Source organism: Phascolarctos cinereus, unplaced genomic scaffold (genome assembly GCF_003287225.1).
Source record: "Phascolarctos cinereus isolate Bilbo 61053 unplaced genomic scaffold, phaCin_HiC Scaffold_3;HRSCAF=262, whole genome shotgun sequence".
NCBI lineage: Eukaryota > Metazoa > Chordata > Mammalia > Diprotodontia > Phascolarctidae > Phascolarctos > Phascolarctos cinereus.
The window spans coordinates 165706039-165731195 of NW_027555736.1; the positions used below are offsets into that span (position 1 = coordinate 165706039).

The 25157-nt window shown below is 35.6% G+C and overlaps 1 protein-coding gene across 1 annotated transcript in view; it reads left to right on the plus strand.

The window, feature by feature from the left end:
• Positions 1–25157, plus strand: part of FBN1 (fibrillin 1) — a 302515-nt gene that overhangs the window by 178237 nt on the left and 99121 nt on the right. The window contains exons 13-19 of the mRNA XM_020976933.2: positions 4117–4242; positions 6969–7091; positions 10899–11021; positions 12693–12845; positions 17771–17824; positions 19028–19153; positions 24434–24559. Of these exons, the coding sequence (XP_020832592.1) occupies positions 4117–4242; positions 6969–7091; positions 10899–11021; positions 12693–12845; positions 17771–17824; positions 19028–19153; positions 24434–24559 (831 nt within the window). The remainder of the gene's footprint in view (positions 1–4116; positions 4243–6968; positions 7092–10898; positions 11022–12692; positions 12846–17770; positions 17825–19027; positions 19154–24433; positions 24560–25157) is intronic.

The following is a 25157-nucleotide window of genomic DNA, read 5'->3' on the forward strand; positions in this document are numbered from 1 at the left end:
TGGATTACTGCAGTAGCCTACTTGTGTTCTCCCTGCCTCCAGTCTCTCCCCATGCTATTTCATCCTCAACTTTGCTGTCAAATTAATCTTACTAAAGCACAGCTCTTATCTCATCACTTCTTTATTCAAAAATCTTCCAAGTCTCCCTGTTGTCTTCTGAATTAAATCCAAATTCCTTGGTCTGACATTCCAGGTCTTCCATAATCAGGCCCCAAAATACCTGTCCAGCCTGACCTTCCACTGATTTCTTACAAGTATTGTTATATGATCCAGCTAAAAGAGACCATTCTTTGTCTTCCACACACACCTTGTGCTTTCCTGCCTCTGTAACTTGGCTTGTCTGCCTGGAATGTCCTTCCTTCTTTATCTGTCTAATTCTGACTAGCAAAATTCTATCCATCCTTGAATGCCCAACCTAACTGCTATTTTTGTGGTAAAGATTGTTAAGGAAAACAAATTCCCACTTAGATAGAATGAAGAACTCTGACAAATACATCAACCAACTATGATTCTAGAAGCTGAGAATAAACTCTTCTTACCCACATTCTGACAGACACGGTGGTTAACAGTCTAACAAATAACCTTAACTAATTAGAAAGGATTTACTGGAATAGATGGGACGTTTGTTTTACTAAGCTTAGAACTTTTTTTAATGTTCTGTTAAGAATGAACACTGTGAGCATCATTGGGGCTCTAGGCTTTGTGTTATAGCAGAGCATAAGATATTATCTATGCAAACCTGTCTTTTATATTTAAGTTAATAAAGTGTAAAAGAAGAGAGGATGAGAACATTTTCAGTCCAGAGAATGACCAGTAGCAGCAAAGTAGGAGGTTGTTCTCATTACTCCTTTCTAGTAATTCTTAGAAGGCTCTAGGGAGTGATACCCTCCTCAATAGATGGTGTAAGAATTGTCCTGGTCTGAGGAGTAGCGTGAACACTTAGATATTTGGATGGGAGAAGTAGACAAGGGAAATCTAAAGCTTCTGTGCTTAGCTACAGAGGAAGTCTGAAGGAGTGAAAAGGAGAGGACAGAAAAGATGTAGAAATATAGGAGTATGGAACTTAGAAGGGCAAATTAAATTTCAGAATCATTAATCAGTAGGGGTCCAGGGAGGGTTTTGAATATTTGATGATGGCAAAATAATTATGAGTTTAGCATTTTGCTATTATTAGGATGGAGAAAAATGAACAAATTCAATAAATGGAAATATCCACAGTGAATGTATTGGAAGTTTTATTAGTGGAAAGGAAGAGATTTAAACTTATTTCACCCAAGTGTGATCAAAGAAGCAGAAGATTTTATGAACTATTAGAAGTGGGCTATAAAAATGAAGTAATGGTAGCTAATTGAAAATAGCCTGTTTAGAGTTGAAGGGGAAAAGTAATCATTATGATGGGAAATGTAGGCTGTGGATGCTTTTTCTTTTAAGTATAAGGAAACTGGTATATACTTTAAGACTAAAGACTAGGAGACAGAAGATAAAATAGTTCTTCAACATAAAGGAGATGAATGTTTCTTATACTACTTATCAATTGAAGTACCTATGCTTGAATCAAGTTTTTTCATATTACAAAAGAATGGTGATTGCCATGCTGTATATCTGGTTGCCACTGTTTTGTATAAATAAAGATGCGGACAGCTAGGTTGCATAGTAGATAGAGCACTGGCGCTGGAATCAGGAGGACCTGAGTTCAAATCCAGCCTCAACACATGATACTCACTAGTTGTGTGACCCTGGGCAAGTCACTTAAACCCGATTGCTTTGCCAAAAAAAAATTAGTTAAAGATGCAAAAGAAAAAAAGTGAAGAGCTCGTTCTGAATGAGGAATGGAAACAAACAATGAGAGAATAGAAGAAAAGGCACTGAAGAAGGTCTGAACAAGAAAGAATAAGCCAAAGGTATAAAGAAGATAATTTCAGAGCAAATTTAAAAAAAAAGAATTGGAGGAAGGGATTAGAAGAAAACAAGAAACTAGTTGAGAAGGAGAATGCCGCCACCACCATCTTCTTTCAGAGTAAGAAAATTTGGAGAATAGAGAACCGTGAAGAAAGGGTGGCTCACCATTTGGAGCCAGTACTACTTTTTAGGTTACTTAACAATTAAAAAAAGAAAAGAGCTACCGAGAAAAGGATCATAAATTAAAAGTAAAGAGACCAGATAGCATCCACTCATACTCTGAGTCATCAAGAAGGAATGTGGGACCTGTTGCTTAATCTGCACAGAAGGAAAACTTCTGAGGATCAGCTACAATTAACTTCAACAAGTCACTTTCCTGGGTGCTAAGAGTGATATAATGATGAATAAAACAATCTCTGCCTTTGAGGAATTGTCTTGTAGAAACATAAGACAGGTACGTGGATATAGTGCATAGTACAGAGCAAACTGGAAATTTCAGACAGGATGTTAGATGTGTATGAAAGTTCATAGGAAGGAGGGATCACATTAGTTTAAGGGGAACAGAACAAGCTATGTGGAGGATATGGTATTGGAGCGGGTCTTGAGAGATGAAAGAAGTTCATCTGGTAGAGATGTAAAGGAGAGTAACTCCAGAGGATGACATGAGTAAAGACATGGGGTGGAGTGGTATAAGACTGCTTGGGGAACAGCAAATAGATCAGTTTGACTGCAGTATGGGCTAGAAGATATATAGTGTATGCCCAGTCCTTATTCATCAGTAGGCAAAAGAGAGCCGTTTTGGGCAGGGTAGTGATATACATTAAGATTATGCTAGTATCAGAAAGATAATTGAGTGGTATTTGAGGAAGACAACTAAAGACGAGGAGATCTCTTAGGAAACTGATAGTCTTTAACTAGTCCTAAAAATAAAAACTGAATCAATAACTAGAAATAGAAAAACCTTGAGAAGAGAGATCATTTTTGTGGGCCTTATTTAGGGTATTCATCCTTATCTTCTCACTGCTTCAAATATTATATATATATATATATATATACATATATATATATACATATATATACATACATATATAATAGATACATAACACATATATACATGTATATATCTATACATATATATATCTTCTCACTGCTTCAAATATTATATATATACATACATATATAATAGATACATAACACATATATACATGTATATATCTATACATATATGTGTGTATGCAAATACATATGTATACATACATCAATATTTGGAGCACACACACACACAGATTATCTTTTCTACTTACCTCCTACACCATGTTCTGGTCCACATCTTTTGGGAAAACTTTATCCTGTAGCAGATGGGCCTTGGAAAAGATTATGTAACAGATTGACAGTGGATTTTGGCTCTTTCCATCTAGTACTCATGTGGTTTCATAGCTTCTAGAACTGTAGTCTGAAAAGCTAAGGAAGTGTGAATGTACCAAGTATGTCATGCTGCCTTCATTTAGTTGATCAGGAACTTTTAAATCAAAATAAGAATTTACTGTAGTCAAGTTGTGGTCACTTGAAGCAATTCCACCCCAGACACTACAGTTTAATTTGCTATAGCAACAGACAAAAAGAAAAGATGAGAAAATGCTGCCTTAGCATTAGTATTTCATTTGGTAAGTAGAACATTTACAAAGTGATGGAAAAAAAACCCCTAAGAATATGAAAGCAATACAACTACATGAAGATCATTTTTGAAATTGTGATTTATTTTCACACAGAATAATTCATTTGCATTAAATGAAGAATAAAAGCTAGCATGATCATTCTCAGTATAATTTGTTTTATTGTGATTGATAATATGTCCAACTATAGGACTTGCTCTTTAAATAATATAATGACAGATAACTAACCAAGATTCAGAAACCTAATAATATACATAGTCCTCTAAAAAAACTGTTTTTGAAGAATAATTTTAAAACCCATTTTGTTTTTTTAATTGAAAGGAGGCAAATAATTTTCTTAATTTTAAAAATTCCATTAAATATTAAATTATCTGAGATTCAGTGTACCACTAAAGTATATAGAAGAGGAAGGGGATTAACTCTTGAGATGAGATCAAAAAGTAAGGTGAGGATAATTAGAGAAGGAATGAAAAAAAAATAGTCTTTTTTAGAAAAATCCAAACCTTTTCTATCTTCATTTTGTTATTTTTTCCTTTGCTTTTAGATATTGATGAATGTTTACAGAATGGCCGGATCTGCAATAACGGACGTTGTATAAACACAGACGGCAGTTTCCATTGTGTGTGTAATGCCGGTTTCCATGTGGCAAGTGATGGGAAAAATTGTGAAGGTACAAATTTTTTGAAGTCATTCCCTTTTTTTTTCAATACAGCTTCCACTTCAAGATATTTTTCAGTTTAATGAAAACAAGTAGAATATTCTGTTAAAAGCCAAAATACTAAAAAGACCTTTTATTTATCTTAATCTAGGAGACAGTCTCATTTTATACTGTGGGATGTTTTCTTTATGAGTTGTATATAATTCAAATTTACATAACACAAATAATTTAAATGCACTAAGGAACTCTGTGGGGAAATCCTTTTGTCATGCAAATAAATACTTCTCAATTTATCTTTTTATACATTCAGAAATTTCAATGTTGCACTTCTTAAATCAAGCATACCTATAACCATATACAGTTCAGTTATTTATAATACCTTGATTTGGGTTGTCTGTCCAGGAGGAAAAACAGAGGTGGCAAAGGGTTGTAGGAGAAACACTAAACTTAAGTCACTGAGGTTCAAGTCCTAGTTCTAATACTAACTAGTTATATGACTGAGGAACTTATTTAACCTCTCAACGCCTCAGTTTCTTCATCTGAAAAATAAGAATAGTTATAATAATATTTGTGCTGTCTACTTCTAAGAAAATATTTTGTAATTTGTTAAGTAGTATATAAATGGGATCTTTTAATAATTATCACCTCATAATTAAAAACTTGTTTTATAGGCAGTAATAAATTTTAAGTCACACATTTCATGTTTTCTAGTCTAGGGGTGTCAGGCATGCAAGCTATGGGCCACATATAGCCCATAATACTTCTGGGTGCAGCTTGAACCAGATTAGAATATAATTGGAAAATATTTGACAAAATCAATAAAAATACAATAAAACATAGATAATATTACATTTGAAAACTAAGTTATGCATGGCTTGCAGGGATCCTTATTTATGGTTTAGTGGCCCTTGTTTCTATTTGTTTTTAATACTACTGGTCTACTGAACTAGTGTTCTTATTGTGAATTTTGCCTCTTCCTTCATGTAGCCTGACTAGCTATTGTATTTTCCCATTTTTGTCTGACTAGAAAATGTGAACATAATTGATGAGTTCCTACCTCACAGGCCTTTAGCAAAAAATGAAGAATGTTCTTTATCATGTTTCCCAAGGTCTTTGGGAAAGATCCCAAGAATCTATTCATACATTAAAAGAATTTCAAGACTGTTCTTAGAAACATTTTTGGCAGAAAATTATCTCAGTGATTCAGCTCAAAGACTTAATGCCAAAATTCCCAGTTGGGATAGATTCATGGTTTTTTTTTTTCCTTCTTCTTTGAAAATCATAAATTATTTTTGTCTGATTTAGGCTGTAAGTGAAAAGAAAACACACATGTCTAGAGTGCAAATGCCATCCAAGACAGCTGCAATATTAAATGAAATAACATATTTATGCATTTAAGGACATGTCACAATGATCTGGGGATCCTAGGGGTTAGCTGGCACTTGTTTTAATTCTTGGTCCAGAGGCAGGCATTTTGGAAATCCATTCTTTCCTACTCCTTTTTGGTATTACCTCAAACTACAAGCTGCTTTTTGATTTACAGTCATTTTAGAACCAAGATGTAGTCTAGATATATTTGGAATTCCATTAGTCTTAGTGCTAATTATTCCCCCTTTTTTTCACTCAGTTTCATGTATTAACAGTAATATGAACCTGTGAAATCAGTGTACATGGCAGGCTAGAGAAATACTTTTTAGTTTTCATCAAGCAGTTTTCCCAAAATGTGTCAATATGTTTTTTAGTCAAATTTTTCATTATATGTTATACAAAATTAGCCCAGCCTAATGGTGTTTGGGCACACACCATGCATGAGATATAGGTTTCATTTAAATTAACCTTCACCTGCCATAGTAAAAAGAACAATGTTGTTATTCTCAGTGGGGTTTTTTAAAGTGTCGATTCTTCTGGTCATGTGAAATATATGTGTGTGTGTGTATGTGTGTATATATACACACACACACACGCACGCATACATAACATCCATATTATATATATATGGATATATATGTATCCATATATGTGGATAAAAATAAACCATAATATTTCTCACATTATAACCCTTCTCTTTACACACCCAGTAGAATAAGACTCTCTATTCATCATCTTTTGCCTGGACAATTTCAATAGCCTGATTAGTCTCCTTGCCCCAAGTCTCTCCTTACTTTGGTCCATCTTATACACTACTACTGAAGTGGTATTCCTTAAGTTAAGACTAAACTTTGTCTCTCCTCTGTATTCAGTCAACTACAGCAACTCCTTAAAGTCCTTCACGTTCTGGCCCCAACTTGTCTTTCAAGACTCATTGGGCATTATTTATCTTCCTACACTTTGCAGTTCAGCCAGACTATCTTTCTTCCCTCTGTTCCTCATCCACAATACTTCACCTCCCATCTCCATGTCTTTGTAATGGCTGTGCCCCATGCCAGGAATGAGCTCATTCCTCATATCTACCTTATAGAATTTCTTTCTTTAAGTTGCAACTCAAACGACATTTTTTTCATTAAGCCTTTCTTGATCCCCCAACTGCTAATGCTTCCGTGCTGAACTACATTGTATTCAACAATTTCTTATTTATCCTGTAGTTATAGATGTACATGTTGTCTTTCCTGATAGAGTTTAAGCATCTTACGAGTAGGGATTGCTTAATTCTTTGTATTTGTGTTATATCTCTAGTGCCTAGCACATAGGAAACACCTAATGTTGTTGGTTGATACATGACTCATTTGCTTTCCCCCCAGATATGGATGAATGCAGCATAAGGAACATGTGCCTCAATGGAATGTGCATCAATGAAGATGGCAGTTTTAAGTGCATTTGTAAACCTGGTTTCCAGTTGGCATCAGATGGCCGTTACTGCAAAGGTTTTTCTGCACTATTTAGATTGTATATATTCTAACCAAATTTTTTCTTTCTCTTTTGGTGGAAAAAAATCTTCTTATGTTGTTTAGAGGAATAGCCTTTGTAACTTCACAACCTGAGCTCTTCTACCTTTTCGTCCTTCTTTAACTTTATTTCTCTTTATGTACAGCACTGATACTGGCCTTCTTGCCATTCTTTGTATGACACTCCTCTTTCCATTTTTATGCCTTACACCGAAATACTCTCCCACCCTACCTTCACTTTTTAGTTTCCCTTGCTTTCTTCAAGGTTCAGCTCAAATCCCATTTAGCATGAGACCCTTCCTAGTGCCTTCTCCTCTGTGAGTACCTTCTGTCTATCCTGTATACATCTTGAATGTACCTACCTATTTATATATTGTCTCCTCCATTAAAAAGAGTCTTTCTCTGGGACAGGGTCTGTTTTTTTCTTCCTTTGTATCCCTAGTGCTTGGCATATAGAAAGTGCTTAATGAATGCTTGTTGACTGACTGACCTTTCCCCTCTCTTCCCTTTGTTTTCTCCAAATATTTGATACCATTTTCTCTTGCTTAGTAAGATTAGCTAGGTTTGTATCCAGAACCTAGCCACCAAGAGAAACCGCCTTTTTTGTCAGAAGGATTTCATCCTTTCAAAGATGGCTCTTGGGGGTGGTCTTCCCAGAGGATCTCCTGAAAATTCCTTAAGAAATGAGTCAGAATATTTATGGGATGTTGGTTGCCATTTTGTCAGTGGAGACTTGAACGTCTTCCTGAACGTATAGAGCTGTGCTTTATCTTCACATTTGGAAGATAATTGCAGTTGAGCTACTGTTGCATTTTATTTGGCACTTCTTGTTTGCTACCTGGAGAGAATGACACAAAATTTTGTTTGTAGTGGTGAAGTTTTCATAATTTCGTTCATGTCCCATAAGGAATAGAGAATTTTTTCAGGGTCCATAGCAGTCAAAGAAAATAACATTCAACAGAAGAAATAAACAAACTACAAGCCCAGATGCCATATTTGTTGAGTTTGTTAACTTTTAAAGTAACCTCATTGCTCTAGGGATTGAGGCAACAATGAGATTTTTAAAAATTTGTACTCTTGAAAATAAGAAAGCTTAGTGTTTGATCAGACTTCAGTTTTGTGTCTGAAAAGTAGTAAAAATGATTTGGGTTTTAAGATCTTGAAAAGAATCACTGGAGTCAGAATTTTTTTGCTTAAAGTCTCTTGTATTCTGTAGCCATGGATGAGTGGATTGCTGGACCCAGGTCCAAGGTCTGGGCTGGAACCAGACCTGGCATGGGAGTTCGTACCTAGAACAGGTCCAGCAGATCTGTTAAAGTGCTATATTCAAAACCTTTTGGCTTGCAGTCTCAGACAGAGAGGTGTAGAATATCTGAGCTCTCCAAGATTGAGAAAGCAGGATAAAGTCACATGATATCTATTCTCTGAGTGCTTTAGGACAGCTTTGGTTAAGGTATTATGAAGAAAGATGTTTTCTCATATGTGTAAAGTCTTTAGTAAGCATTTTAAAGTGTAAAGCACTTTAGTAAGTGCCTTTTCCTGTACCTAAAAGAACTTCAAGCCCTTGGTTGAGTTACCTACATCCTCTATGATCCTAACACCAATTTCTTATAATGGTGGAAATTTATAAAAAGAAAAGGGAAAATGAGTGTTTCATTTCAGTTCTGCTTTTCCTGTGTATTTGCAATTATTCAATCAGTTAAAAATATTTAGGAGCAACTTTATCCCTAGCTCAGCACCACTCTTGAGTATTGTGGTAGACATAAAGGAAGTAGTAAACATAGTCCTTGTTCTCAAGGAGTTTAACTGAGAAAATGAAAAGGTATATAATACAAAACAATATTTAAGAAAGTACTGAATTGTGTAATGCAGATTGCATACAAGTGCTTACAGAGGAGTAGGAGATTAACAGTGGCTGTAATAATCAGGGAAGAATTCCAAACAAAATGATAGCAACAAGGATGTTAATATCATAAATGATAAGCCCCTTTGGTTTTGTATGCTATTATATTCTTTCATACTATACTGGCCTACAACTTTTAACACCTAAAGAGTGCCAGTGTTCTGGGACTTCAGATGGTATTGAGGAAACAATTCAAGAAATCTAGGTCTTGCCAAACCCTGTGCAAGGACATTAGTGTGGACATTAGTAATGACATCTTCTATAAGTAAATAAAATTTTTCCTCCTCACTTATCAAACAAATGTAGCACTTCAGAAGTTTAGTAATACCTTTCCTAGATGTTAGTTTGGTGACCTGAGGCAATTTGGTCCCTATTATTACCTCTGTCATCTTTCTTGAGCATATGGACCACAAAAGGCACGATGGAAATAGCACTAATGAAGACTTACCCACAAGAGTGTCCTTATCTTTACTTATTCCCAGGCTCACTAAATTTCCTCTTCAAGACTTTGGGCTAAGTTTTCAAACAGTGCTCTGAGAATTTTAGCTTTGTGCCCACAAAACTGGGGTATGTAGAGTTGTATAAGGAAAATGAATGTCATTCCTGCAATTAACCAGTTATACAAGGAAGTCAGCCTCCTAAGAGTCACTGGGTCTACATCCTAACCTCGTACCTATTTAAAAAACATGCAGATACTTTCTGTTAGATCTTTGTTGCTGCTGTTTTATAGTACATCTTATATTGAACAAAAAATGGCAGGGAGAACAAAACCAAACTGAGTTCATACACTTAAATATAGCTGCTGTTTTAAAACACAATTTGAACACGAAATCTTGGACCATTTGAAAGTATTTTGTGCCAAACAACATAAACTAAGTAAAACAGAGAGGTGTTTCACTCACTTTGCCTTTTTAAGGTCAGAAAGGAGGAAATCGTCATACGAACTAGCTGTTGTATGCACTAATAAGAGTTGTTATAAAGTGATTTGCTTGTAAGTATTATGTGTGCTGTGAACACACTTTGGAAACCATTGCTTTAAATTTGCCTTCCGAAGGGAGAAAAAGTATGTTCCCCTTGTCAATCATAAATGCCTGTTCCTATTAGGATGTGTCCTATAAAGTATTTTACTGGCCCTGAATACACACATAGTGTACTCTAAAATGCTTTCAATGCTTAAGAAATGTCCTTCTCTGCTGGGTGCCTATAGTACTTAGTGCTGTGGTTGGCCAAGAATGGTCATCTAATTTATCCATATTTATTTTTCTGAGCCAGTTCTTCAGTTTTCCAGTAAAACATTAATGGGATGCACTTTGAAAACAAGCATTATAAAACCAGAAGTGTCATGCAAATTGCCTCAGAGTCATGAAGTGTGGGTGGTATTGGGATGGGCATCATCCCAGGAATTGATTGCCAGAAGAGGAAGTTTCCTGACCAGGTCAAAGATGTAATTTGCTATTGAGCCTGACTTCTTACATTACAAAATGAGTAGCAATGTTGTAGGAATTGCCTTGTGAACCATTACACAGGGGCCTTTGTCCAAGCAGTCACTTTCCTCCTTTCTTTAATTATGTATTTGCCTCTGTGATCTTTATTTTGGGTTAACATATCTCCTGAGAGCATTTTTAGGTAACTTTTTGTGAAAAAAGACAAAAAAAGCTAAGACAATTGACTCCTCTCTGCCTAATTTTTTGTCCTGAAAAGAAAATGAAACTGTACTATTTTTTTTAACAGGTGATGTTCCTTTCTTTCTCTCCCTTTTTCTTTCTTCTTTCCCTTTCCCCAAAAGTTAAACCATGTCTCTAAAAACTTGTACTCTAGCAGTGAACTAAAACATATTTTAATGTCTAGTAAATGTTAAATGTGATTTCTACCCTTCCTCCCAGATATTAATGAATGTGAAACACCTGGAATCTGCATGAATGGACGCTGTGTGAACACAGATGGATCCTACCGATGTGAATGCTTCCCTGGACTGGCAGTGGGGCTGGATGGACGAGTGTGTGTTGGTAAGACAAACTTGTTGTAAGAATGACAGTACTGAACCAGCTCCATGTCAAGAAATAAAACAAAATGACAGATGCATAGCATGTTCTAGTGTATGGGAACTTTGATGAATGAGGAGCAACAAATCTTCAGGGGCACATTTTTTTCCTACAGAAATAAAAGTATGGTGTTAGATTAATTAATGGAGAAGCACAGCTAGGATAAATGATCATTACAGGGAATCTACAATATATTATTTTAATCATTAGTTTCAACCTCCACCATTCTCCTTGTTTACTTCTTAAAACTGGCCTGTCACCTCTCTTTTCCTTCACTTTTGGTGAGTGTTTTAATGAACATCTGAGTAGCCAAAGAGGAGTATGTGGAAGGCAAGGAATATGGAGAATCAAAAAACTAGTTAATATAATTCAATCCTAATCTGGAGTTTTGTGTAGCTGTATGAACATTTCCAGAGACATGGAAATTTGAGAAGTGAAAGTTATTGATCTGTTTGAAGGGGAGGTGTTCATTAAGGCCTTTGAAACATGAAAAAGTAAAATGCCTGTTTCAGTCTCTTTTCCTGATGACAGTGAAGCATTTTATTGATGAGAAGAAAAACAGCTTGCTTTTTAAATTATATACTGCCATACCTTTAATGAAGAGGTTTGAGTGTAACATGATGAATCACTTCTAAGTTTAAGCATAAAAAGAGAGCATTCTTTATTGATTACAAAAGAAAAACCTCTTATTCCTTACTCTTCTCTTTACCTAAAATAGTATTGATGCTAATTAATTAACTGACCTTACTGGTCTTCTTTCTGTGATTATTAAAGTAATGAACTTTTTGTTCTCACTCTAGAGTATGTAAATGCTGATATCTTTTTGCAGAATAGCTAATTTAGAAAAGGACCCATTTAATGGGACAAAACTTTTAAGTGGTACCTATTTAAAATGGGTCAAGCTAGCACTATCTTGTTCAGAAAGTACTGTTGTGGGTATGGTAAGAAGTTAATTGAACAAAAGTTTTTCAATTTTCCTTACTGGAAAGAGCTTAAAGAAGAAAATATTGAGAAATGAGTGTTAAAGTCTCCTGGCTATATTATGTGGCTTTTCTTAAAGAAAAACTTTGTGTGCTATTTTGAGTTTATTTTGCTCTTTTCATTGGATGTTCATTAGAATGCCCTGTGATTTGGGAAAGGTTCAGACTGAGCAGGAACCCACTTTCTTTCCCCCTTTCTTCTGGGCCACTCTTCTGTTTCTGCAATGGGATGGTGCTTGGGAAGGTCAAAGAGAGAGGTCATTAGATCCAAAATAAACTTCCTCCTCTTTGAAAGGTCGTCCTAACCCAAACATTCCCCAGCTCTCAGGTTTATTTGGAGAATCAAATAGCTTTCTAAAGTGCTTCATCATCATTCCATGAGCTTGGCTATTATGGAAATAATTTCTCAGCTATAGTAGCCCTGGAAGATTGACAGCATCTATACTGATGTTTAGGTTTCAACTATTTGGAAGTGAGATTTTTTTTTAATTGACCTGAAAGCCCTTATGATAGAAGTGTTGTGAATCAGAACACAGGGGAAATAGGCAGACTCTAGGACCAGCTTTGAAGCTATTGAATATGCTTCAGCCCTCAACAAGGGTGTCTCCACAGCTTAAAGATTAATAAGATAATAGAATTTTTTTTCCCATTGTAGATACACACATGCGGAGCACATGCTATGGTGGATACAAGAGGGGTCAGTGTGTCAAACCCCTATTTGGAGCAGTTACTAAGTCTGAATGCTGCTGTGCCAGCACCGAGTATGCCTTTGGGGAGCCTTGCCAGCCTTGTCCTGCACAGAATTCAGGTATGGAATGTTAAGTAGTTGTTTTTAGGGTAAAAGAGGAAAGGATGGCACTGTCTAGTGGCACACTTGCATTTTGAGGAGCTTGGAAGAAGTTCTCAAATTTTACTCACCCAGCCAAGGCTTTTCTTTATGTGCATTTCAGATTTATTTGAAATTTTTGTACCTTTCTTACAGAATACCCTTCACACCCCATATCAATAGTACTCATGTTCTTCACAGGATATTGCATCTTTAAGCAGCCTGGTTTTCTAATTCAAATTCAGCATTTCTAATTTGCAAGATTAGTCTACCTGACCTCTGATGAAACCAGGATTTTGTATAATATAAAAGGAAATGATTTTAAAATTACCTGAAATGTTTCTAAAATTTTAAAATGCCCATTTCATCATATTTTATATGATCAAGAATTTTGTCCCATACTATTTATTCAAACTTGGTTAAAAATCCTTCTCATGTTGGAGGTAACATGGCATAGGATAGGCATAGTATTGTAGGAGGTATCATGGTATAGAAATAACAAGGAACTGTAAATAATGAGACTTGGGTTCTAGTCCTGGTCCAACCACTTAATTTTGGACTTTAGGGGTTTTTTTAAATTTCTATGGGAATTTTACCCTTCCTTCTGAAAACAAATTGAAACTATTTACAAGATTAAATTCTTATCTAAAACAGAGGTTACAATTTCCTCATTTACAGAGAGATTGTACTGAATGACATATACAGGCCTTTTCAACTCAAACATAATATGTTTTTGTTTGCAAGACTAAGGGAAACAACAGATTTTCAACATTGGAAAGGTAGTTTAGTCATAAATATTAAAATAATATTAGTCCTTATCCTCAAAAAGTGTGTGTGTGTGTGTGTGTGTGTATGTGTGTGTATTTTATCTTGTCTTAGTTATGCCCATGTAGTTTTCTGGCGTAGAAAAAAAATGGAGTTACTTTTAGATTTCCAAAGCCTTGTCATATTGAAAAAGATTTTTCTTGCTATTATAAAGCTATATACACCTATTAGATGTTTTGAAGTTAATCTATAGGGTCTAGTGGATGGATTTTTTTAAAAGTAAGAATAAACAACCACAGAAAGATAGCTTTACTGTAGTCAATGACGTTATGCAACATCTTACATTTGTTTTTTGCCTTGAGTGATGATACAAGTTGCTCTCAGATTTACTGTGTCATTTTATCTTTACGATGACCCTGTGAGATAGGTAAAGTAAATATTATATTCTCAATTTACAAATGAGGAAACTGAAGCACGGAAAGGTTGAGTATTGATCATATTGCAAATTAGTGACAGAAGGAGTACTAGGACCTGTTCCTCCTGACTCTCAGTACTGTGCTTTTTTTTTTTTTACTACATTGTGCTGCTTCTCTGAAAAACTGTTAGTACAGGAATTTAAGAGAAATTATAGCAGGCTGTTCCTTGAGCAGAATATTTCATGACTCACTGCATTATAGAGTTAAAATGTTTTCTAAATTTAGGGCCCAGTGCCACTGACTTCTGTTTTATATTTGAATGAATTTAAACAGAAGAGTTACACATGTGGAAACTGTTTCATCTAGGCTGGTCTGCCCACCTATTTGGTTGTTGAAAATGCCAATTCATGAAGGGTAAAATGTAGGACATCTTTCATTTCAGGGGAGAAAAGAATTTCTCAAAAGGAGATACATTGCTGTGGGAACTGAATATATCCAGAAGGGAAGAGTTTTTTCCCCTTACTTTCTATCATTTGATCTGGTTTGAAGCTAACCATCTGAGCTAAAAATGCATCTTTCCTCTCCAGAAATGAGACACGTGCAAACTGTAAATGAAGACATTTCTACTCAACAACCTAAACTTATTTGGAAAGGCTTCTGAGCTCCCTAGTCTGCAGGCAGACTGCTTTAGTTGTTCATTGCATTAGCTGATCTCCTTGTTGCTCCCTGGGTTCTAATGACTGTTAAGGGCCATCCATATGTAATTCTGTGGCATTTTCCCATTGCTATCCCATACCAGTGCTTCAGGAGCATGCATCATTCTGTACACAGAATAGGAGTATGACCTAATTCCAGATAATCTAATACCAGCTCTGGCCCATATGGAAAACAACTGTGTCACTCACTTGCTTGCCTTTACACTAAGAATAAGCTAAGTTAGGAAGCAGAGAGCAAAAGTGCATTTTTCCCAGAGCTACAAGGTTGAGTGTGTTTCCTGTTTTATTGCCTACGCTATTCCACAAATATTTTAATCTGATGCTGATGTGAGAGGATGGGGGAGAAATATTTCTCTTAACTCCAGTTCCCTGTCTTTTATTAGTACTATTGCTGCTACCTTTCTCATTTGGCACCTGATCACATTTTTTAAGATATTTCAAAATTCAGGAAGTCATCTGCTTTTCTTTAATCTTTTTGGAATGCAGAGGTAGGAGTGTGTGTGTTTTGTTGTTGTTTGTTTTGTTTTCGTCTATATAAGCCCTTTATTTCCATTATCAGGAGTGTAATTTACTAGCACACTGGAGTATTAAAGTTTGAACTTTTAGAAAATACGGAGTCTGTTTTCTCTGTGGAGAAAGCCTCTCTCTTTCCAGTTGGTGAGGCAGATGCTTTCCACCTGACTAAATTATGTGATTCTGCTTGACATTGTGGACCACTGCATGACATTTGGGTTCCCTTTTCACATAGAAAAATTTATTACTGTAAATTCTCAAGAATCCACATTGTGGTTAACATGCAGCAAAGATTGCTTTCAGATTTCTTGATAGTAACAAGTTTTCCCCTAAATTGTTGTTTTAATCAATTATATTTAAAGTATCTCATTACTGAATTACTGGCTTTGTGGACATTTCATACTCTTCAAGTTTACTTTTTGCGTATATTAAGAGGGCCTTTGAAACCAAAACACTCAACATGTCTGCTTCATTGAAGTTATTTCTATTTAAGCTGGGCTAATGCTTAGTCAGTTAGCTGACAGCTATTAAGTCTTTCTAGCTTAAGCTAGGTTTTCATGGTGTGGCTTCTTTATTTTGTTTGAAATTATTTTCTGGCATATTAGATACAATTCTAATAAAATAAAAGCAAAAAAAGAAAAACCTCACAGACTCCAAAGACGAAATGAAGTAATTTATGAATTATCTACAATTTTGCATTATCTATACCTTTGCTCATTTGCCTGCATTTGTGGAGGCTGATAGATCAGAACATCAATAAATACTAATGGAAAAACCCTTCAGAGTTAATGACAGTAAGTAGAGTCATTCATTACAGCTGAAAGGAATCTTAACGTTCAAATGGTCCAACCTCTTAATTTTATAGATGGTGATTGACTTTGGGCAAGTCACAATAGAAAATTAGTGGCTGATCCAGGCCAATAGCCGAGTTGCATTATGTTCACAGTCAAAGAAAAAACATAGAAGGAGTACTAGAGATTGGAGAGTATATTTATTGCTTCTCAACAATGCTACTTGAATGTTGATTTAAAAAAAAAACTAGCTCTAGAAGTTTAACAGTGAGGTAAGCACATGGCTGCACAGGAATACTTGTGGGAAAAAAAGTATACAGTTAGTTACTAGACAGATCATTTGGAAGGCATGTAGGTTCTCCACTGATTGAAATACTTGGATCACTGAAAATTCTTGCCAAAGTATGCATGTTGAGGCACTTGTGAGCCTCCCACATGGAAATAAGCAAAAGATTCCCTAGGCACGTCAAATACCTGGAAATGTTCCTGCTACTTCACAGAAACTAGTGCTTATAACAGCGTATTTCAGTTTTCAAGTTTTTGACCTCCCATTATCACAGCAGATCTGTTTTCAGGAACAATTCTTCAATTACAAATCACAGACTCATTTAGAATGACTATATTCAGTGTAACTCAGAGACACAGCTCTTCAAGATGACTTCATCATTTCAATACTGGTGATTGCTTTCCCTAGGATTCTTGTTTCAAACTCACTGAGATTTTTTATCCTGAAATCTTTCTTGACTTTTAAAAAAATCCCAAAAGAGTAAATATTCAGTTGTACCCAACTGAATGGTTCCCTCATCTAAATATTATTTTGCTTGGAAATGTTGGAGTTTCCTAAACATGCTAAAAAGCCAAAAGACTCTCAAGGAAGCAGATTTTCAAAAGATAAAATTTAAAGAACATATTGAATGTATGCTGTCTACAATATTTTCCTGATCTACTAATGCAATAAACCATTTTTTAAAAAGAAAAGAAATAAAGTAGTCAAAAGAGAGACTTGAAAATATAGCAATTCTTGCTCAGTGGTGGCATTGTATTTCTGAAGCATGACAGAAAAAGTAGATATTATGCTCTGGACAGAAGGCAGGATGGTATAATGGATAAAGAGCTATTCTTAGAACCAGGAAAACCCAGGGGTCAAGTACTAGCTCTGGGTTGCATCTAAGTAGTGCTGTGGTTAGAGTGCTGGGCCAGGAGTCTGGAAGACTTATCTTTAGTTCAAATCTGGCCTCATACACTTACTAACTCTGTGACCCTGGGCAAGTCATTTAACGCTGTTTGCCTCTGTTTCCTCTGTAAATTCAGCTGGAGACTGAAAGGGCAAATCACTCCAGTATCTCTGCCAGGAACGTCCCAAATGGGGTGACAGAGAGTCAGACACAACTGAAAACTATTGAAAAATGCTAGATCTGACACGGACTAGCTTTTTGATTCTGAGCAAATGTAGCCTCTCAGTGGCCCTCTCTTAAAAATAACTATAGAGCATTTATAGATCTGCTTTGTCAGAATTTTCTCACTGGTAATTCCTTACACTGATATCATAGGTATAGAACACCCACCCCTGGGAAATGTCTCATTTTTAGCTTCCTCTTTAATTCACTTCATCTTACTTTGGAGGAAATAACATATGTGAAGCCAGGGTTAAAATTTCCTTGTCATGGAAACAAAAGAATCATGGACTATCCTTTCATTTATTTCAGCGGAATATCAAGCACTTTGCAGCAGTGGCCCAGGAATGACTTCAGGAGGCAGTGGTGAGTAATCAGTTTAAAATTCATTAAGCTTATAATTCATGAGTTTATATGGTAGCAGTAGCAGAGATGCTACTTGGTTTTCAGGGGCACCTCTGTGGAGCCATTGCCACCCTAGCAGATCTATTGCTACTCCTATTGCTCAAGACTTTCCTGAGACATCAGAAAACTCCTCAGGGTACTCCTGGAAACCTCAGATGCTTCTGCAGGGAGAATGCAACATTCCTTGGGGCTGCTTAGGTGCTTGGGGGGGGAGCTATCTTAAAGGAATTGGACCCAATTTGAGAAGAGGTAGGTCATATGTCAAGTGCCTGTCACTTTTCTATTGTTGAAGCCCAAGTCTGTGTCTGAGTTGATGGCTTTATTGTGTGGCCATGTGATAACTGTATCCTTGGAGGATTTCTCACTTGTGAAGTTGTCAGTCATCTTGTTATGGTAGAGTAACTTGCTGAGCTGAGCCAGCATCTATTGTGTAGTCAGTGGTAAGGCATTATTTAACTGCTAGAAGAGGAACTGGCCACTTGAATTCATTTGTTGGAGTTAGAGATGCCACAATAAGTTCTAAATAGAAGGATAAAAGAGAGATAAAGATAACAAGCAAACGAGACAGAGAGACAGACAAAGGAAAAAGACTCTTGTCTTGACAATACTCAGCTAACCTTCCTGCCAGACTAGGACAACTGAAGCAATCGAAAGAGTCCTGAAGGTCTACTAATAATTGTGCTCAGTTAATCTCAATGCATATTTATGACCTGAAAGAGACGAAGGAGAGTTTGAAAATTTAATAGGACTAGAAATAAGCAGCAAATTTGATTAACTCTAAGTTCAGTCAAAATTACTTTTTAATGTTTTTGAAGTTGTCCCAAGGTGAGTAAATTGATATTTATTGATGTAATATAGGCATTAAAACTGTAAAGAACTTTTAACGATGAATAAATGAATGAGAAGGCATTTATTAAATGCTAACTGTGTGCCAAGCACAGTACTGAGTACAGAGGAAACAAATACAAAAGCAAACCCTTCCTTAACCCCAAGGGGCTTCTGTTAAAGTGAGTAGACAATACATATTGGGGAGAGGTGGCCAAGAAATCATCCAGTCTCCCTGTTTTAGAGTGAAGCTGACGTCCAGAGAGAGAGGGTGGCAGAGTTAGTTGATTTAAAGTTCACTGAAGCATGATATTGATGTCAAACTTGAATATGTTGTAGATATAAATGAATGTGCCCTGGATCCTGATATTTGCCCAAATGGAATTTGTGAGAATCTACGTGGCACATACAAGTGTATATGTAATTCAGGATATGAAGTGGATGCAAGTGGGAAAAACTGTGTTGGTAAGTAATATACCATTTTTCCCAAGAGGTGCTTGAAAGTTATACTATTTAAGCTTCTTTTTAATCCATATTTAATCAAAATGTTGTGTGACAAACAAAACTGACATTGTTGTAATAGGTATAAAATCACTCAGTTAAAACAGATTCATACAATTGAAGTCTAAATTCAAGGAATTTGTAAATTATTAATTTAAAAATTACATCCACAGAAAAGAACTTTAATGAAATAAACTAAATATGAAGATCCTATATTGTCATTTTACTATACCTACCTTACTATACTTACTACTCAGGATGATACAGTAAAACTCAGGCCACTGGTTTATCTATTTTAACAATCAGCACTCTGCCAGGCTAAGTGACACCTTTTTGGTTTGAAAACATCCTGTAATAGTGGCACCAGACACCAATGGTTAGTCATTAATTTAGGTGAAAAATTGCACATTTGTAGTTTACTGAGCCTTGTTGTTCATTCTTTGGTTGATGGATATCTTTTTTCTGGGAGTATTGGGATTCCAAAAGAAGATTTTGTTGTCAGTTCTTGGCATTTTAGGCTATTGCTGAGGTTAATGGGGGGAAAGTAGCGAAAATAAGCAATGTAACTATTAGTAGACAGTGATATTTAAAAAGATGTCAGTAATTTCAGGGACAAAAATTAGAATGATAATTTTTAAAGAATGACAAATTTTAAATAATTTTAAAATTAATGATAAATTTTTTGAATGTTACAGAAATTAAAGAAGCTAGTTACATTGCTATACCTTAACAATTGCTATTCTGTACATAGAACAGTAAGACGTGGTGACACAGTCATGTTGTCAGTTTATGGTAATTTACTTTTAGTATTTTTATTTGTGATTTAAATATTTTGGGTATTAATATTTTATCAGAAACATAAATAATATCCAAAATATTTTCGATGCTCAAAACATTATTCCATTTTTATAATAGAGGTCATTAAAAATAAGATTCATTACAGGAAATTTGATTGATGTAAAACTTCTGAGGCTTATCTGTTTGATAAAGTGAAGGATATCTGTCATGTGAAAGATTAAATACTGTAAATCAAAATATTCAAAGTCTGGCAATAGATTCAAGGTCATTATAATAGTGACTCTTAGATTCTGTGTTCTTTCTTCCCGTGATTATTCTCCCAGTCAAGCAAGAGCTGGCGATAGAGGAGAAAGGTAAAAGCCCTTGGCCAGGAGTTGGAAGTAATAAAAATAAGAAGGGCTTTTGTATGCTAATATACCTGTGCATGTGATCTCTTATCCCCCCTCTGTCACGAAGAAGATAGAAAGTAAAAAAGGGAAGCCTTTGTCTTTTCTGTTGCTGCTTAGTAAATCTCAGAGAATGATGATCACTAGAGAAAACTGAAGAGAGTTTGAAATAGTAACAGAAAGACTAGGAAGGAACTGCAGATATTGCCAAGGATCATGGGAAAGAGTTATAGCAGTCAAATACAGTTTGGGTAACTTACCCAGTACATGTTAGAATTGCTTTTTAAAAATGAAGAATAGGGGGCAGCTAGGTGGTGCAGTGGATAGAGCACTGGCCTGAGTCAGGAGGACCTGAGTTCAAATCCAGCCTCAGACACATAACACTTACTAGCAGTGTGACCCTGGGCAAGTCACTTAACCCCATTGCCTAGCCAAAAAGAAAAATGAAGAATAGTCATTGAGATGATGGTGATGATGATGATGAAGATGATGATGATGATGATAAGGATAAGGATAAGGGTAGGTTATGTTACCTGTCTGTGTAAAAGGAGATTCCATCTCTTGCCTTTCCCAAAAACTTAGTATTCAAAAAATGTATTGTGATTTTAAATTACATTTGATACCATTGCATATAAAATTCACATATACTAATCACAACTGAAAACGGAATTATTTATATATGCAGTAACCCTTTATTAAGCACCTACTCTGTGCAAAGCACTATCAGTATTTAGGTGATAAGAGAGCTATGCAGATAAATAATACATGACCTTTAATGGAGCTGACGTTTTGGGAGGATGATCATTTATTAAATGATTTATTAAATGAGCACTTATTAAACTTCTATTATCTAGCAGACATCGTGCTAGACCATGGGAATAAAAGCCAAAAAATAAGATCATATATAGGAATAAATATGCTGTAAAATCATCAGTAAAAGCTATACTATTAGTTTAACTCCTTCAATTGTTTTTTTTTATTCTCCTACTCTGGGAATTATGCCTGCTGTGCATTAGTTGCTCCATATAGTTTTGTACCATTAATTACATTTAAATATTAGAATGTGATTTCTAGACAACATATACATATATGTATCCATGTGTATATAACCATATATACAGACACATACACCGTTTATAATATTATACATGTAATTAATAATTGCAGTTGCTATTGTGAACTTGACTTTGTGTTCACTTGTTTTGGTTTATATAGGTCTAAATTACATACAAATAAAATTTAATTTCAAGATAAAAGCTCAAATAATTTAGAATCTTATTTGGTAATATTTCCTTGCCCTAAAATTATCAACCATATTCTTCATTACTATTGTTATTGTACTCTATTTTACCACATTAATGCTTTTTATGGGCCCTGGGTTAAATCTTCAAACTATCTTGAATTGAACAACATTCTCTTTAAAGATCTTGCACATTTCCTCGGTTTGCCTTTCTGCCCTCTCCTTTCCTTCTCATCTTTCCTCCTTTCTATTTTCCCCTCTGTCTCCTGTCTTTCTTTTCCTTTCTCATTCGTTTCTTTCTTCTCTCTGTCATTAATTTTACCTCTTCCAAATCTCTTTAGTTTTCTTTTGTTGCTTCTGTTATTGTTATTTGAGATGTATTAAACATCTAAAAGTGCTGCCTCTGGCCTTCTTAGCATTCTGTGTATTTCTTGGTTTCCCAAAAGCTCCTTTGGCTTTTCCCACTATTTACAACTATTTCTCAAACTTCTGTGGGCCCCTCTATACCCTGTATGATTCCTTTTTTCTCTCTCGTGTTCTCCTTCCTTGTCCTGCAATTTGCCTAGATGCTATTTCAAATCCATCTATTTATCTATTCACCCACTTCCATGATCTATCATGGCCACTTTCTTCAAGCATTTATGTATCTCTTGACTCTTCCTGTAACAAAAAAGTGAGTTCTGGTCATCCAGGTGATATCTACCAATGCCTTGTTCAAGTCTATGGCTGCTAAAATGGAAGAACGGGTTAAATTTGGGAAATTATATGAAGATGAAAACTTCAGGATGAGGCACAAGACATTTAAAACCAATACCTGTGATTTTTTTCTTTGACAATTGCCTATGCCACTTTTCTTCTCACGTTTACCTTAAAGACTCTTTAGTTCAACCTGTTAATTCTTTGCTTTAAGAGGTAAATTCAGTAGAAATTCTCACTTACATTCACAGTAGTTATGCAACACTGTTTGGATAAGTGAGCTGGTGCTTTATGTAGTTTGAAAGATGAAAACTGAAATATAGGGAAGAAGACAGGATGTTTATTTAGGTGAGAAGTAGATTTTTTTTTGCCCTTCTTCCTTATTTATAGAATTAATTTATATATATGCATACTCATCACAGGTGATCAAAAAATCCATCCCTTCTCACCCCTTCCAAATTGTCATGTAAGTCCGAGTCTAATTTTTGCTTGGAATTTAGGATTAATTACTTGGCGGCTAAAGGAAAAAGAGGCTAAAAAGAACTGGTGAGCTACAGAATTAGCATACTCCTACTCTTCTGCTACGTATTTTTCTCTTTACCTCTTGCTGCTACTCTAAGTTCTGGTCTTTTATTTCCTCTTCTTTGTGCACTGTATTTACTTTCAAGAATAAAACTTCTATACCCTCCCCCTCATTCTGAACTTTAGAACAGCTTTTTAGGGTTCAGCCTTTATCCTGGGGCAGCCATAATTTGAATACATGTGGTATTTTCAAAGTAGACTCAACTGAAAACATGTTTTACTATTTCATCTTTCTAGAAGGGCCTCTCTTGGTTGGCAGACACCAAAAATCATTATTTATTTGGGCAGTGCACAAAGACACAGTGATGTTTCAGCTTCATCCAAAAATCACCCCTTGGAAAGCTGAAGAGGGAGTCTGGGAGCCAGTGGGAATTCTTACTTCAATGAGAGTTTTGCTTTAGTAAACACTACAAAATTGGATCCATTATTATCAGGTCAGGGCCTGATTGTGGTAAAAGGGAAAGAAGTTGTGAACCAAAGGCCTACTCCAGTCATTTCCCACACATGGCTTCCAGTGACTAGCTAGTTTTTATCTTAACAGCAAATTCCGCTATTCAAGTTGCCAAATGCCTCTGACGTCAGTGAGAGTTAAGAACTGCAGTTTTGACCCTTTCAGATTGCACTTACACATCTCAAGTCATTTTGTTAGGATTTTCTATATGTGATCTTCTCATACCCTAAGACTTTGTATTGACTTTCTGATATTTTAAAGGCTTTATAAGCTCAGGTCCATGGGGTTGTATGACATAAAACTATAGTAAAGAAGATCAGAGAGTTGGTCCAGGGGTGTTTATAGCACCCTCTACCCATGAGGTACCACAGAGCTAAATATGCAGGTCTTTTATTTTATAAGAGAATTGACTTTTTAAAATGTCAGCTAATCAGCTGACCAGAATTTCTAAGTGAACAAATAATTTACTTCAAATATATATATGGCATTTTGAGTATATTAGGCAACATTTGGTACAGTAGTGGTGCGAGTAGGTTTAATGATACCTGGGATGAAAACTTTCATAACTAATGTACAAGTTTGTAGACAATTGAACATAAAGCAGTGTTTTTGACCTAAAATGATTTGAATTATCTATCTAAACGGTCCTACATAATTAACAGTTCTCCTAATCCTTTGTGATATATAACCCTGAACTAAGAGCCTTCAAATTATCCTGAGGGTATAATATAATATCAAGGACGCAGCTTTCCCATTTGGGGAAGGGGGATGGGGGAGAAGCAACAAAAAATGAAGTTAGTAGAAAGCCTCCTTTACTTTCTGGCAAAAACTCAGCAACTATCTAAAGTAAAGGTTGGTTATTTCCGTAAAGTCCAGGGGTCCCCATAGACAAGGGAAGCAGGGGGTAGATCGTTGTCTATCTGATGGTCTGGGACATTGTACCCACATGTATCCACATTTATAAAATTAAGTAATTCAAGGGAAAATTGTGTTTTTAAAAATTTGCTTTATCCATAGAATTGAAAACTTAAAATGTTTAAAGGAAGTGTGTGAAATTGGACTTTCTAATTCTGACTCCATTTCCATTACAGATATTAATGAATGTGCATTAAACACCTTGCTCTGTGACAATGGACAATGCAGAAATACTCCTGGAAGTTTCACCTGTACCTGTCCCAAGGGTTTTGTATACAAACCTGATCTAAAAACTTGTGAAGGTAAATGCTTTTATGTTGTTTGTATAGCTGACTCTTAAGAGTAAAAAATGATAATAATAAGTTAGATAAATGTGTTTAAGTTGATTTGTTTAGTTTCTGCAGATCTTTTCTAGTCATTTGAATCTAGTTAAATGTTTCATCAAGATTCTCTTCTTAGAATTTAGAGTTGAGAGGAAACATAGAAACATCTTGTCCAACCTGTTGGTTCTTTCATGAGAAAACTGAGGTCCGGAAAAATTAAGCAGTTTACTTAAAGTCAAGAAGCTTATGCATGGCAAGCTTGGTCCTTTAGCCTAGCTTTGCCGAATTCTAGGTCTGTGGGAAGAACAATCTGACTTAGTGGCAAGAAAATTGCGTTTGAAATCAGAAAAACTTGTTTCAAATCCTGGAACTAACACTTATTAAACTATGTGACTGAGCAAATCACTTAACCTGATTGAAACATCGATTCACTTAGACACACAGTCATCATTTATTCAGGCTGCTTCCTCTCTGGCACTCTTGGCCTGCTGAGACTGCTGGGGGTTTCATGTATGTGCCGGTCAGATATCTCACATCTGCCAGTCTGTTTCAGTCCAGTTTTGAGCTAAAATTTAAA